This window comes from Anopheles aquasalis, chromosome Y, assembly GCF_943734665.1.
Source record: "Anopheles aquasalis chromosome Y, idAnoAquaMG_Q_19, whole genome shotgun sequence".
Classification (NCBI taxonomy): domain Eukaryota; kingdom Metazoa; phylum Arthropoda; class Insecta; order Diptera; family Culicidae; genus Anopheles; species Anopheles aquasalis.
In genome coordinates, this window is record NC_064879.1 from 1,550,668 (window position 1) to 1,566,453 (window position 15,786).

The window sequence follows — 15,786 nt, forward strand, 5'->3', positions numbered from 1 at the left end:
CCGACCAATCGACCGGCTGACCTGTCCGTTTCGACCGAAACGACCCCTGCGGGCCCCCGGAGGCTGCATAATTGGAATGGCGCGCCGCGTGCACTACACGGCCAGGGAGGGGGGGTGGGGGGTCTCTGAGGGACTGAGGAACAGTAGGGCCTGAAGGAGGGCGAGAAGGTTGAAAGGTGTATATGTTTATTGTTGGTTGGGCGTGGAGCAAATGGTGCACGTTTGATGGTGAAGGCGAGCCAACTCGCCTTCTCAACTCCGGATGGGAGGGAGTGAGTGGGGAGACAGGGTTTGTCCGAGAATGCGTAGAATGCGTGCAGTGTGTGTGTGTGAGAGAGAGAGAGAGAGAGAGAGAGAAAGAGAGAGAAAGAGAGAGAAAGAGAGAGAAAGAGAGAGAGAGGAGTGGTGTCTGGGCAATCTGGCGGAGGTCAGACTGTGTGCTGGCAGATATCGCATACGTCCATATGCGTGCTCCAATTTGCCTTTCCCCCATTTGCCGCATGTGTGTGTAGATGTGTGTGGGTGGTTTTTCTTCTCCTGTCTAGTTCCCTGCGCAGAGACCTTCCTCGTAGAACGGTTACTTCGGAGGGGATGAGCGTTGTCCTAGCTCCTATGCTACTATACGATGGCCTATTGGATCTGGTCATATATGGAACTCATCAGGGCCACGGTTGTGTTGTTGGGCTGGACGCAACGCTACTCCGGGACCGATACCGTCAACCGTTAGATCGCTTGCTTCCAGCCTATAAGAATCTGAATCTGCTTATGCCGTGTGAGGTGACAATGAGCACTGATGATAATTGCCGCATACGTTGTCACTTTTACGCATGCAGTCGACTATAGGCAATAATGAACGCCAAAAAGGAACAAACTCAACACATACCGCCGCCAGACAATAGCTATCGCTTCCAGGGCCCTCTTTACCCTTTTGGGGGCCCTGGGCACATTATGACAACGCACTTTTTAGCACTGGTAACGAGGCCGCTACAACGAACAAACTAAGCACAATGTTGCAAAGATGCGAAAACGAAATGTTATACATTCACAATTACATAGTAAGAGATAAAATGTGTACAAGGCAAACCAAAAAACGAGAAGAAAAAAAAATATCCTAAAGATAGAAAAATATACCATAGACTCTGTCGTACCAAATAGGGTTTTTTGCAAATTGTATCTAATCTATGCAAACATCCTAGAAAACGAAGGTGGCAAATTTAGCTGCTCACTTTATAAAATACCATCAAACCATTGGAGATTCTCGTCTAAAAACATGACAGGAGGAAATAAAATAAAATAAAAATAAGGAGAAAAGCAGTAGAAAAATAGGAGAGAAGAATGCTCTAATGCCAACCAAAAATATCAGAGATTTCATCTGCTGTAGAACTAAACAATGCACGATTGAGCTTAACCTTATGACATGTCATTACGAGTCTTGCTAGTTACCGGAGATTCTGCTGTGGCATTGGAGTTAAATTTAAGTTAATCAGTCGTGTTTGGTAGGATTTTGTACGGGCTATTATGCAAAAACGTGGCGCTGGTGTCCTTGTCCTTGTGTCCTTGGGTCTCCCAGCCAGAAGGGAAGTTGAATTTCAGTTGCGATTTATTAGAATTTGAAGTTACTTTCACAACATATAGGCTGTCCCTAATCGTCATAATTAATTTTTGCGACCTTCGTTGCCCAATTGCGTAGTTTTGCAGATGCTTCCTTTAGCTGTATTTGATTTGGACTTTCCTTGTAAATGAAGGTAAAAATGAACACTTATCGACGTTCTTGTCGATCGACAGCGCTATCGACTGTTTCGCAATACGCCACATTGAAGTACATACTGCAATGTTGTCAAGAGTATCGTAAGCATCCCCACGGGTGCATTATTGTGTATTTGATCCACTCCAGCCCTTGATGTGCTTCGGAGACTGTGATTCATAGGGGGCTTTTCTGCAGACTCCGTTGTCGTGCTTACGGAATTCGGTGTAACATCCTCCTGCGACTAAAAAAACAATAAATTCTTTCGCGATTTCGACGGTCCAACTCGAACGCGAACTCGAGAGAACTGCAACAAATGGTGCTGCTGCTGTTGCTACACAAAAGGAAACACACTCGCTTGGCCGACATACACCCATTCCCGGTTAGGTCCGGTTGGGTCCGGTTAAGGGGTCCGAAACCGAACCCCAAAACAACAGCAGCAGCAGCACCAGAGCTTACTGCTGCGTGCTCGCTCGCACGATTGACCTATTTCTTGTCCCTTCTCCACCACTAACACGCTGTTACTGTGCGTCTCGCATTTCTTAATGGATCAACGACAACGAATCGATTGGCCCAGATTGTGAGCGAGCGCGGGCGCGTCTAGAGAGTTTCTGCAGCATGTGTGCAGGGCAGCGCTCGTCGGTTTTTGCCAAATTCGACCACCATGCGAACAAGTGGTGGAGGCGCCCGGGAAATCTGGGAATTCTGGAAGGGAGGGAGGAAGGAGGGGCACCTTAGGCTACCGGTTGCTACGGCAGAATGCCGTATCCCCGTACGGTCTGTGATAGCGTGCCTCTGTGTGTATCGTATTGACGCATTTCGCATTTCGCCGATCGAGATCAAGATTTTCGACCCTGAGAAGCATGCCTCTGGGCGCGCTCTGTTTTGTGCCAACCTTGGCCGCAAAAGAAAAAACCGAAATGAATGTTGGTGCCAAACGGGGGGGGGGGGGGGGGGGGAAGAGGAGGAAAGCGAGGAAGGAGTCTCGGTGTTCTGTGTGCCGGCACCCGCTGACCCCGTTTTGCAATAGCGACGACGACGACGACGACGACGCAGACACACATAAGCGCGCACGCCAATCCGTCACAAGGTCATCCATCCGTCCGTCCGTCTGTCCGTCCGGTTGCAGCTCCGGATCGCGACCGGAACACGCGCCCGCCATTCCAATGGCAGCCTTTCACCTGCTGCTGCTGCTGCTGCTGCTGCTGCTGAAGGAGCACACGTGGAGCACAAGAGTGGCTAGCTGGCACAAAATGGCGCGATTGGATACCTTGACGCTCCAAAAACTCCTCTCGAAGACTCGCGGGCTGGAACGCCGCACGCCGGACGTGCGCGACGACGGAGGTCACGGTGGTGAACCCTGGTGACAAGAGAGATGGTTGGCGGTGGCTGACGGTGGGAATCTCGCGATGCTAACCTGCGCAGCCTCCGGGGATTCACCAGCTGCTCATCTAGAGCAGCTTCTCTCTCTTTCTCTTTCTCTCTCTCTCTCTCTCTCTCTCTCTCTCTAACTCCCCCCCTCTCTCTCTCTCTCTCTCTCTCTCTCTCGATCGTGTCAAGTGACCCTTCCCCCCTTCTCGAGTGGTCTGCGGTGCGCGGTGCAAAAGTAAAAGTGAACGGTCGATTCGCCAACGGCAACGACTGCGCTCGATCTCTGCCCTGCTTAGAAGCAGCAGCACTAGTTGCAGCAGCAGCAGCAGCAACTGCAGTGACTTTCGCTAATCTTTTCTAACACCTCAAGGCCCCTGTCCCAAAACGCCACCACCGCCGAGAAATCGGATCCCGAGCCCGATCGTACCTCGTACCAGAGCGGTCACTTTCACAGGAAGAGCGCCGCCTCCGTCGCGGACCGGTACGCCCCCTAACCTGACTTTCACACGCACGTTCGCAAGCGCATCCGGTCGGTGTGTGAACCTGCGAGCGAGCGACCACTTTGTTTATCGCGATCGATCGCGTGGTTCGCTCGTGGTTCTCGCCAACAAATTGGATCCACCACCACGCGGCACGCCGTGGTAATGAGTGGTTTTGGATGCAAATTTTCAGCAACGCTTCGGCTGCTGCTGCTGCTGCTGCTGCTGCTGCTGGTGTCGCGCAACCGCAACCGGGGGCACGAATTGCGAATCGAATCCCCTCAATCTGTGTGGCAACGGCCGGTCGCGCACTCAATTGGCGCTTACGCTGACGAAGTTGTCCGCCATCAGCAGCAACAGCAGCAGCAGATCCCCCCAAAAATCTGTCACCTCACCGTCCGTCCGTGCTCCGCGCCACGAAACACGCTCGCGATCCAATTGGTTCGGGAACAGAACGATGCACGAACGGAGCAGCAGCAGCAGCAGCAGGTTGCAGGCTGCAACCACTTGAAATGATTTCCGCATCGCCGTCGTCGACGTCATCCAGCGGCGCGTTGTGTAACGTTTGCGCAGCGAGCAGCGCAGCATCCGGACCGTGCATGACTCGGGAGTCCTTGAGCGGGAGCTTTTCCGAGCATTGCGCGCGCTCGTCGTGCGCACGACCATCCGTCCGTTCGCTAAGGGGTGGGGAAAAAGGGGGGAGGGGGCCTTAGGCGGCCCTAGGCATAAAGCAGAGGGAACGAGTGAGGTTAGGATGTCGGGACTGGAGCAGGATGCACGCAAGCGCGCTCGCGCGCACTAGAACGCGTCACGCCGCACGCTCATCTCATCTTGCTCGCCGGAGGGCGATCCGCCATCGCTTGCCAATCTGCCCCTGGGATACCGGGGCCTTTGGATCCACTCCACGTTCCGCCGAGGTCACGCGGGTGGCCCGAAAAAAAAAAAACAAAGAAGCAGGGCAATGCCAAGCCATCGGCCATCGAGACGCAGTCGCACATCTTTAATGCCGCGCTGACCACCGAGGGCTGACCTTTTCGGGCCGGCGGCAAGCCACAATGACGGAGCCAAAAATGGCCAACTCGGTGGGGCGCTCGTGGGAGCCCTCGCGTGTGGCGTAAACATGTTTGTTACTTCCAGCAAACAGCAGCAACAGCAACGACAACAACAATAACAGTAACGAAACCAAGCCGAATTTCGGTGAGATCTTTCGAGAAATGTGCGTCAAGGTTGCAGCCGTGCCGACGCTGATCCTTGGATCGAGGGCCTCGATAGGTTCCGTTTTCGAGTTTGAAGCGCAGGAGCCCCCGATTTTGGGAGCAGTCCCGTCATCCTGTTGTTGTTGTGCGTTGCTGTTGCCAACAGTAACAACAAAATCACAACCCCAAACCCAAATCGAAGTGAAAAAGGGGTAAAATTAAATGTAGCAAAGTAATAAACATAGCTTTCCGAGACACGGCCCGGTACGGTACCTTCCACCACCGGCCCGGCGGGGGGAGGCGGCCCTGACCTATCGAGCAACAGCACCGCACAGTGTGCGAGATCGGCGAAAGACGTGAATGGCATGTACATGTTGGCCTGTGCGCCTTATTCTTCGTTTTTTTTTCTTCTTTCATTTTACCAGGCCAGAGAGAGAGAGAGAGAGAGAGAGAGAGGAGGAGTAGAGTAGAGCAGAAGGGTGAAAGAGGGGATGAAGGAGGTGGTGGTGGAAATGAGCAATCGAAGAATGCAAATTCAAATGGCGCGAATGGGACCATCTCAGGAGGGCGGCATGAAAGACCAGGAGCTGTAGGTGAGCCGGCTGGCTGGCTGGCTGGCTGGCTGGCTGGCTGGCTGGCCGGTTGGCTGACAGGTGGCTGACGCAGTTGCTGGCGGGTCCCGCTCGCTGGCCAATCTTGCAATCCTCGATCGCCACCACAAACGCCAATCGTAAAGCCGCAAAACCCGACACAGGCCACATCCACGGCCAAGCTAAGGGAGTTGCACAAAAGTGAGGTTTGGTGTGAGAGGTAATGTCGCAAGTGACCGAAGACGCTTCGGATGCGGAAGGTTCGTTCTTCCTGCGAAATGATCGATGTCCTAGCTCAATCAGTTCTAGTTGGCGATTAAATTGTCTCCAAAACCGTGCGTGCGAAACAGAAAGAAAGAGAGAGAGAGAGAGACTCACAAAAGGGACAAGCGGTGGACCTACGCACCGTATTTGGAAGCCCCTTATAGTGTGCCTTGCAGGCTCGCCAGCTCACAGTGCGCTCATTAATTCGTACAAATCCGCAAACTCCCTGGTTTTCACTCCCTACCGCTCGTCTCGTCTCTAAATAGAACCGCACCGCGCTGGCTCAACCTTGCCGGGCACAATCTTGAGCAATAGCCCCCCAGCAGGCACTGAGCCTGAGAGGTGAGAAGACGAGCCTTTTCGACGCCGAGCACCGACATCAACACCGCGGCGTCGCAAATTGGATGACCAACTGCGCGTGCACCGGGTTAATTAGACTGATCGCTGATCGGGCAATCAGGTAAACATTGGCAGCCACCACCCCACCGCCGTTACCACCAATTAAAAGAGACCACTTTTGGGACAGGTGAGCCCGCGGAGCGCTGGCATACGTTGCGTAAACCGGGCTACGCACATGCGTGTGCCTGCCCCGGTGTGGTGGCCAATCCGGCGCTCCGTTCCTAGCCCGCACCGCCAATAGAACGGGGCCAATAGAAGGGGCCAAACCACCACCACCACCACCACCACCACGAGCATGTCTGTTTTGCGGCATCGGAAGATTCAGAAGATTTCGAGCGACGACGCGCAATCGACACGCTGCTGATGCTGAGCGCAGCAATGGGCTCACCGTTTCGCAACTCCCATCGGTCAAGCTTCTCCAGCCGAAGTTGGCCTTGAGTGAAATCCGCAGAAACAAAACAGAGCGCGCGCAGCAGCATATCGCGACAGCGATGCACTTCCCAGCGCCCGCACGGTTCAGGGGTTTGGGAATCTGAATCTATTTTTTTTTTTAAAGAGGGACTTATAAAAGATTTCGGCAAAATTGTGGTGTCTAAATTTTATAGAATTATTTTTAAAATCAATTCTTATTTGCAATTCCTTTTATCTGGGTATTTCGTACCACACCAATTGCTTTTCTCTTGAAAATTCCACAGGGATTGACGGCTAACATTGATGCGTCTGTGGCCTAGATTGATGGAACATTGTTGACTTTGCCAATGTTGCCCACCGACAAGCAATAGAAAATAAGACGTCCATTCAGCGCCATTTGCCATGCGTCAAAAACAATGATAAATAAAATTGAGCGTGTATGGGCCGCTTTAAGCCTTTACCGCATTATTTTGAATGCAGCACTAGTGGGCAGAGCATATTCTGTGATTTGTGTAGAGAATTTGCCGCACGTGCTACATTCCAAATGCGGTAAAGGAGCTAAAGTTATGGTGGCCAACTGTGTCAAACGCCTTGATGTACGCAACGGGATCACCTGTCGCGAACGCCTCAATGTAGGCACAAAAGCATCGAGCAGAACGGCTGCGTACCTCCCCCTTTGGCTGCGTCTGTTGTGATACGCTCGTTTAACTGCAACGGTTAAATCGGTTCGGTACCGGCGCTCCCAGACGATGGACATCCCTACAATTCCATGTCCATATCCACACAAAGCCGAAGCGAAAGCTTCTCCCGCTCGTGTAGAATACTGAAAATGGAATAAGAATGGAGCGAGCTGCCATTTTTCCGCGACACCGCGGCAGCACGGAACACGCTGCTCAGTATCTAGCGAAAATAAGCGAAATGCACGAAATTGTCCGCTCGCTATCGTTTGGAAGAGCGGTAAAATCGGTGAAAAAAAAATCCAATCCAAATTGCAAAGCATTCGATAAGCCATGGCTAATCAAACGTTCGTTTCGCATAGTTCATTACCAATACGTTGATCGTCCAACATCGGCGGCAAGATGCGAGTGTCCCCCTGCAACACCTGCCGCAAGGTGCTGCTGAGCAGCCAAAATATCCAACAAGCAATGATCAATGAAACTATCGGCTACGGTAGATCATTCGAAGCGAACGCACTGCTGGAGCGTATCATCAAAACATGGTGCTCGGACACCACACATTTGCTCTGCCACAATCTCTAGCTCGACCGAGTTATCATTCGGATGAGTTATGATTACTGGAAGCCTTCACTTACGCTGGTGCGCGTGTCCTGATTGTGTATGGGTACGGAGCGAGGGGGGGGCAAGAGCAAGAGAGGGATGAGCCATGAGAGTGCCGGAGCCACGCTCGCTTTCCGATGGAAGATCGCGCCTTCCGACGATCGTCCCCGGGGGCGAACGCTAGCGACGACCGACGACGACGAATATCGATAACCTGATCGGGCGATTCGTTGGAATCACCCAGCACACTTGGCACTGGCGCAATCGTACCGCTCGAACGCGGCGTAACCCCAAAATCGCCACCGCCGGGACCGTCGTGATTTCTATGTGCGCCGTATCGGGCGAACATTTCCTGTGAGCACAGGCTCTAGCCGGGTGATCGAAGATGAGATGAGCATGGATGCGTGTGCGAAGGAGTTCACCGAGCGACCGAGCGAGTGAGAGAGAAAGAAAGAGAGAGAGAGAGAGAGAGAGAGAGAGAGAGAGAGAGTGCGAGCGAGCGGGCAGGAGAGGGTAACAGCGTCTTCCAGCAGCACCATCAGCGGTAATACCAGATCCTACGAGTGTTCTCATTTGCAGCTAGAAGCCGTTCCCTGGTGGACGTGTTTTGGTTGAGGTGCGCGCCCGGGGGGATCGATCAAAATTCGATCGCAACAGGACACAGTGTGTTAACGTTTGTGTGCGTGTGTACGCGTGTGTGTGTATGTGCGTGTGTTCTGTGGTAGTGTTCGGGTAGTGCCCTCTCCCGGCTAGTGTCGGCAGTGCCTCGATCAATCCTTGGACTCGACTCAACACAACTCAATCCACGACGCAGCCGACGATGGAGCAGCTGTCGCTGTGCTGGAACAACTTCAAGGAGAACCTGGCCGAAGGATTCCAGTCGTTGCGCGAAAAGGGTGAACTGTTCGACGTGACGATTGCGTGCGATGGTCGCCAGTTCCAGGCGCACAGTACGGTGTTGGCCGTGTGCAGCACCTACTTCCGGGAGATACTCGTGGAAAATCCGGCGCGACCGTCCATCAGTAAGACGCCACCTTAGCTCATATACTCGTACAATGCGGGAAGGGGGGGGGGGGGGGAGGAGGAGAGAAGGTGCACGGGGGTCTGGAGCACTTGGTAGCCGCCCAGAAGCCGCCACCAAGTAGTAGCAACACAACACATCCAACACGGAGTGAACAACCTTATCCCGCGGTATATGCCGCGGTATGTTCCCCGGGCGTGCTCTACAAACAGGTGGACATGCCGCGACCTTAACGGCTATTTGCTGCGACCAGAGCACCTGATCGATGCTCGACGTGCTACAGTGCTCGGAGTACGCGGGGTGTGCAGGTTAAACAGCACCATTGTACAGTTTATCGTTTTACCTCTTCCCGTGATAAAGGCCCTGGGCACACCGGTCCCCGGTGGCCGGGTGGTGTCCGATACACGCGCGCCTACCTGATACCATGATACCATTGGTGGCCGGTGTTTGATTCGATTGTTTCTTCGATCGAACACATCTGATATCTTGAACCAGGCGCACCCGGCCGGCCATCCATTCGCAAGCTATCGTGCGACAGACACACATACACAGACACTCTTGAGGCTGATATCAGGTATACTGGAGGGTGAAGGGGGGGGGGGGGGGGGGTTGTGGGGCAATCGTAGCCGGTCTGTACTGTATTCGGCATTCGAGAGGGGCACTTCAGGATTATTGTCCATAGATTTATCATTCCCGATATCAGCGCGGGGGACAGTGAATGAGTGGGTTTTCGGGGTGCTTTCGACACGAATCGATTGTACCCCGCCTTCGTGCGCTGATAATAATAATAAGGCGACGAGAGAGCGAGAGCGAGAGCGAGAGCGAGAGAGAGAGAGAGAGAGAGAGAGAGAGAGGGAGAGTGAGTGAGCGCGCAAAAGACCACGTGTTGCTGCTATGCCGGTGTCGGAACAGCTTGCGATATTAGCCAAACAAACCGAACTGCAACCTCGCCCCGCATCTAATATTCGCACTCTTTCTCTCTCTCTCTCTCTCTCTCTCTCTCTCTTTCTCCCTCGGCTTTAGTTATACTAAAGGATATCTCGGGCCACCTGATGGAGCTGCTGCTCCGCTTCATGTACAATGGCACAGTAATCGTAGACAATGCGGAGCTGGAGTCGCTGATGAAGCATGCCGAGCACCTGCGCATCAAAGGGCTGACCCAGCGGGTCCGCTCCGGCGCCCCCAGCCCCGTACCGTCCGGTTCGGTGCGCCTCGGCCACAGTGACAGCAGCGGTGGTCACAACAATGGCCACCTGCACGGTTCTTCGTCGCCACCGTTGTACGCGGGTGTTGCAGCTAGCGGTGGTGCTGGTGGCGGTGGTGGTGGTGGCGGTGTAGGTGGTAGCGGCGCGCTGCACATCCCGAGCCCAACCCACAGCGAATCCGAGGAGCACACACATCACGCACATCACCGTAATCACCATCACGGGCCCGGCCGGTTGCTCAAACGGAAATGGAACGAGGATCTGGAGGACGAGCTCAACTCCGATACCAGCTCGGACGTGGAGTATACCAACCATACCCGCACCGATCACCATCACCAGCACCAGCAGCACCAGCAGCAGCAGCAGCAGCAACAGCAACACCATCAGAACCATAACCTCAACCATCACCATAACCTCAACACTGGCAGCACGGTCGCAGCTGGGGCAGGCTTGGAGCAAGGATCGAGGCGCAGTCCGCCGTCGATGGTGTTTCGGCTTCCGCGCACCGGCTCGGACCACTCGCTCGGTACGGGTGCGGTCGACTATACCAGCCCGGGCGGTGGTTCCGCACAACAGCAGCAACAACAACAACAACAACAACAACAACAACAGGCGCTCTTTCCAAACTTTGAACGAATCCACGGTAACTTCATCGCTTCCGTTGCTTCGGCGGCGGCGGCAGCAGCGGCAACCACCACGACGGTGGCCACCGCCGGCGACGAAGGAACGGCAGCCACGGGAAACGGTGGCGTTAGCGTTGGTCCGACCCACAACGATTCCACCGGTTCAACCGACAGCTTCCCGACCCGATCGCCCCGGCTCATGGACGTACCGGCAGGTAAGCTGGTGACCCACCGAACCCCCAAAAACACATTTTCCCTCCTCTCTACCCGCCCTTCTTTTTTTTATATCGCCGGATCATTTTCTGGAGTCCGGGCTCCGGTCATCTTTCCGGTTCGGTTTTTGCCGCCATGTTGGTACGCTCGAGATCGCTCAAAACTGTTTACTGTTTACACGCCTCGTACTAGTAGTATTCATCTACTGGTCGCGTGCGAGCGAGGATGCTGCAAGCCACTCTCTTTCTCTCTTTCTCTTTCTCTCTCTCTCTCTCTCTCCATGTATATCATAAACATAGTTTTATTTTTCCAATCCGCGCAAAGCTCCCTCCCTTTAGAGGTTACGGTTCCACTTGGCAATTGGTTCGATTGGATTCGCCGTAACATCGGTGGCTAAGGGCTTCGGACACATATTAATCCCGGGTTTCCCACCCCCTCTCCATTTCTCCTTCGCGATACTCTTGGCCACCACAGGGTGCGCGCTTGTGTCGAGTGTGTCGATATACCGGAGAAAGGGGGTGGCCCGACATATATACTATATATCGGCAAGAATGGCCATCGACGACGACGACGACAGTGTCTCCAGGTGCCGGCTTTACGCTGGAGTGGCAAAGCGGTGCGATAAGTTGCACCGCCGCTCCTCGAACACCCTACCCTTTACTCCCTTGCTACTGCCTGATAAAAGGATAACCAAGTACGTTCGCGCGGCGCATCATCATCAGCGTGCGAGCGCACTCGCTGGATAGTGGAGCTAGCGAGCCGTGACAATGGGGTGGAAAGAGGAGGCCGGGGGCAGAGAGGACTCGCGCGAGCGCGCGCTCGCACACACCGATGGCCGCGCGATAATAGGCCCTAACCGCGACACGTTGCTTGTAGAGATAGAAAAGATTAAACATTGGAAACGGAACGGTAGTCGGGGAGGGTGGCGGGCGGCACCAAGGGGCACTAGTGGCACCGCTAACCAGGCAAGCAGGCCCGCTCGTTCGCTCACTCGGACTCACTCACTCGCTGATACCGTCGCCACCATCGATTCAGCATCCCGTAACGCGCAGCAGCAGCAGCAGCAGCAGCATCATCGATCGATCGGTCGCTCGGTCGCTCGGTCGGTCGGTGTTCGCGGTGAAGAGATCTCTCCACCGTTTTCTACGCTTATCGGTGGATGCCTTCCGGTTGTTGGTGCTGTACTCGATGTCGTTATAGCTACCACCACCACCACCACCACCACCACCACCATTGCGCGGCCTCGCGATCGAGGCCTCGGCACCCGGACTGATAATAACTTTTTCCCTCGGATTCCATTTCTTAATATTATTCTTTCCATTGCCTTTTTTGTTGTTGTTGTTGCCGTTTTGCTGTCAGAGTGGTCGGTGTGTGTGTGTGTGTGTCGCGCTCGTTTTACGTCCGCCCGGCCCCATATGAGCCTTGGAGCTTCCAGGCTGGGAGAGACAGGGGGAGAGAGGCAAACAGAAGGATGGGGACGAAATTTTGAAATTCTCGAGATTAATCAATGCGCCACCCGCTCTGCCTCCGTCCGTTCGTCAAGGCGCGGCGAGATAGCGGCGGATGGCCCGGTGGTGGTGATGGCTGGACCACGTGGTGGACGGGGGGCTGTGGCGAGTTGAAGCGGGATGACCCATGGGATCGGTCGGTGATCGAGAATGGCTGCGCCGCCGATAGGATGATATTTCGGGAAAAGATGTATACTCCTCCCTCAAACAACCCCCCCCCCCCCTCCCCCCCGGCTACCCGTTGGCGACGGGGTACTTTGGTGATAAGTCGGGCTATGAGCTACGATCTAGCTGCTTCTGGTGCCTCTTGCCTCGCTTCTGTCACTTCGTGGTGTTGGGCATCGTGTGATCGGGGCGAAGGTTAGGCGGTTCTGCTGAATCCCTCCCCCCCCGCCCCCCCCCCCCTCTTTCCTTTTCTCCTGCGTCACCAAGCCCGCCCAACTCCTTCCTCCCGACAGGGCACTGTATTTCTATCTATATCACTCACTAGCTTGTTGTTACCTCGACTACGATCGATTTGCTCCTGCGATTCCGGGATTGCACTTGTTTCTAACAGTGCTAGGGCGGGAGGGGAGGGGGGGGGGGGGTGGTTTAGGTGAAAGGGGAGAAGAGGAGGATTTTATCAACATTTCACCCTGAAACCAACCATCAAGATGTTGCTGCTGTAGCAACATCTTAATCATCGGCTAAGTGTAATCTATCGAACGATAGAGAAAAAGATAGAAAGAGAGAGAGTGAGAGAGAGAGAGAGAGAGAGAGAGAGAGAGAGAGAAACAAGAGAGCGATAGATAGATAATCCGGGAGGACCTGCTATCGGGCCCCGACAAGATGACAAATGTCGGAAGGTGAAGAAGACACTGCTAAATCCCCGAGACCCCGGGACCCCGGGACCCCGAGTAGCGATAGCGCGTTGTGTTCGAGCAGGATGTAAGGGCGATCGCGCACTGCGCGCACACCGGTTCGTCTGTGTGTATATGTATTTGAACATTGACTTGCCCGATCTGTTACTGGAGATCCTGCTGTATCAGCGGATGCGCGATACGGGGACGGGTTGGACGCGTTGCGCGGCTTATCTCTTGTGTCCGTGCGATCTCCTTACCCTGCGAGCTGCGTACATTACGGCGCTCGTTATCTAGGCCTTGGGCTACTGTCGAGCCGATCCTGTTGTATCCTGCGCGGGCGCACACACACATACTATTACTGCCTGCGCCTGTTGTGCTGGGTTTTTATTGACGAATTCGTGTTTGTTGTTGATATTATGTCGGTACCGCGATAAAGCCGTTGATCCTTGGAGATGAGTCACCTTGCAGACGTTCCATCTATCGATCACCCATAGCGCTTTCACATACGCACACACCCACACTTACTTATTTTCATGCATCTACGTCATTGAAACGAGGTCAGCGAGAGGTCGCTTTATTGTATCAATGTACCCCACAACCTCACCGTCACCGTCTTCCATCTTTTCGCTTTTCGCTTGTTTTTCAGTTGCGCCAGGCGAGAAGTGGTTCCAGGGGCGACTCCAGTTCATGCTGAGCCAACGCGGGAAACCGCTCCTGGTGCACGATGGCCACTCGTTCGGCATTCAGTACATACGGAAGGACAAGAAGTACTGGCAGTGCAATCTGTCGCGCAAGTATAACTGCAAGGCGCGCGTCACCACCACCGACACCGGCGACATCATCGTCACGAACAACGAGCACTGCCACACGGAGATCCGGCAGCACTTGCGCAAGGACTACAAAACGATGAAGCTGGCGGCGACGCTGGCCGCGACTCGTGCTTCCTTCGATGCGACCAACCTGGCCGTCGCCTCCTCCGCCGCCAGCGCCACCGGCGGTCACGCGACGACAGCAGCGGCGGCGGTGGCGGCAGTGGCAGCGGCGGCAGCGGCCGCTGGGACCCAGCAGGCCGCCACCGAACCGGACCAGATGCTGACGCTCAATCTCAGCAGCAGCCTGTGGCCGATCAAGCGCGAAACGAACCAGTGCAACGATTGAGGCCCACTCGAAACCCCCATCGAACGCCATGCGCTGTGATGCGCCCACTGATGCCATATGTTATTGTATTTTGTTGTAGTCCCTCGCCCGCCCCTCTCATCCCTTTCCTTTCTTCCTCTAGCATCCCCATTTTTTTTTTTAAACATTGTTACAATGCTCACAATTATTGATCCCCAGTCGTCGTCGTCGTCGTGGTCGTCGTCGTTGAACGCCATCGGACGTTCGCGACCTTCTGCGTAAAACATCTCTCTTTTTGCAAACTCATACCACTGGGTGCCACTATAGCATTAGTGCGAGCTAGCGAGCTTTAACACAACTGGTCGACGACGGCAACAGCATACTATTTAGTGCGGTTTAGTGAAGTAACACGATGCTCAACTACTACTATTATTAACCTTTAGCAGCTACATCGAGGCAACTAATAAAATGATATTCCGAGCGACTCTCCAAAGAACAGAAAACACACTCACACGGATCCGGTGGTGGAAGGCGCAGACAAGGTGTGAAACGTACCAATCAGGATATTCGATAGTGGCGCGACTCATCTTGGCTCCGGGAGGTAGTAAAGTACAAGTATAGGCGAATTAAAAGCATAGACATGACTTACGTTTGTTAACCGAGCTGCTCTGTTCAATTAATGCCCCATGTATCCGAAACAGTGAGCTGTGAACTTCTTCAGGATCGTTGATGTTACTCGATGATGTCCATTGTTTCATAATGGTACCTTTTAGAAGATATTCGTTTGCTTCGTCTATTATTCACCCTCCAGAGCAGCCAATGGTCGGTTATAAAGCAGAGGTCTCAAATTCGCGGTCGGCGGGCCGCATGCGACCCCGCAATCTATTTTGTGCGACTCGCGGCTACGTCCACGGAGTACTACTCTATTCAATAAATAAAAAGATGCGCGTACACAATTTGCTAGTGCTAACCAATTTATGAAATATCGTATTTTTTGTAGTTTATCAGTACTGTGATTGACATCCATGGTAAGTTTCACGTCAAAATTATGATCAGTTTTTGAGATATGATTTTTTTGCGAGGCACTAAAAGTGCTTTCCTCGTTTTTCGCCATGACGACATTTTGGGAGCAAAGAATTTGCATAAAATTTGGTTTGCGAATAGGTAAAAAATGATGCAGAAAGTCTTTAGTGGCTACTCTGAGTTAATTAAAAATGTTAACAAGTGATAAAAAGACTTCCAGGAAGGTCAGGAACGTGTTGAAGCCGAAGAATGTCCTAAGCGACCATCACCGTCAATGGACAAGGCTCACGCCCCACAAATCACAAATTTCTTATTGGAAAACCGTCAATTGACAACTAGAGACGTTGCTGAGGATATTGGGACATTAACATAGTTCGTCAATTACTTTTTGCAAAATGTGTTGGCCCTCAAACGCGTCAGAATTCGACTGCGTTACCGTTGGTACCAGCGACTTGCGTCGTTGGTTTTCCGTGCTCAAGAAACCCCTCTTGGGACACTGTTTTG

General features: G+C 53.4%; 1 protein-coding gene across 1 annotated transcript; it reads left to right on the plus strand.

Annotated features, from left to right (window-relative positions):
* The first annotated feature begins 8,313 nt into the window (after positions 1 to 8,313).
* On the plus strand, positions 8,314 to 14,921 carry LOC126579601 (longitudinals lacking protein, isoforms H/M/V-like). Its single transcript, XM_050243053.1, has 3 exons — positions 8,314 to 8,753; positions 9,776 to 10,795; positions 13,790 to 14,921. Exons 1-3 carry the CDS (start codon positions 8,552 to 8,554, stop codon positions 14,299 to 14,301), a joined length of 1,734 nt encoding a protein of 577 aa, XP_050099010.1. The 5' UTR covers positions 8,314 to 8,551; the 3' UTR covers positions 14,302 to 14,921.
* The last annotated feature ends 865 nt before the right edge of the window (positions 14,922 to 15,786 follow it).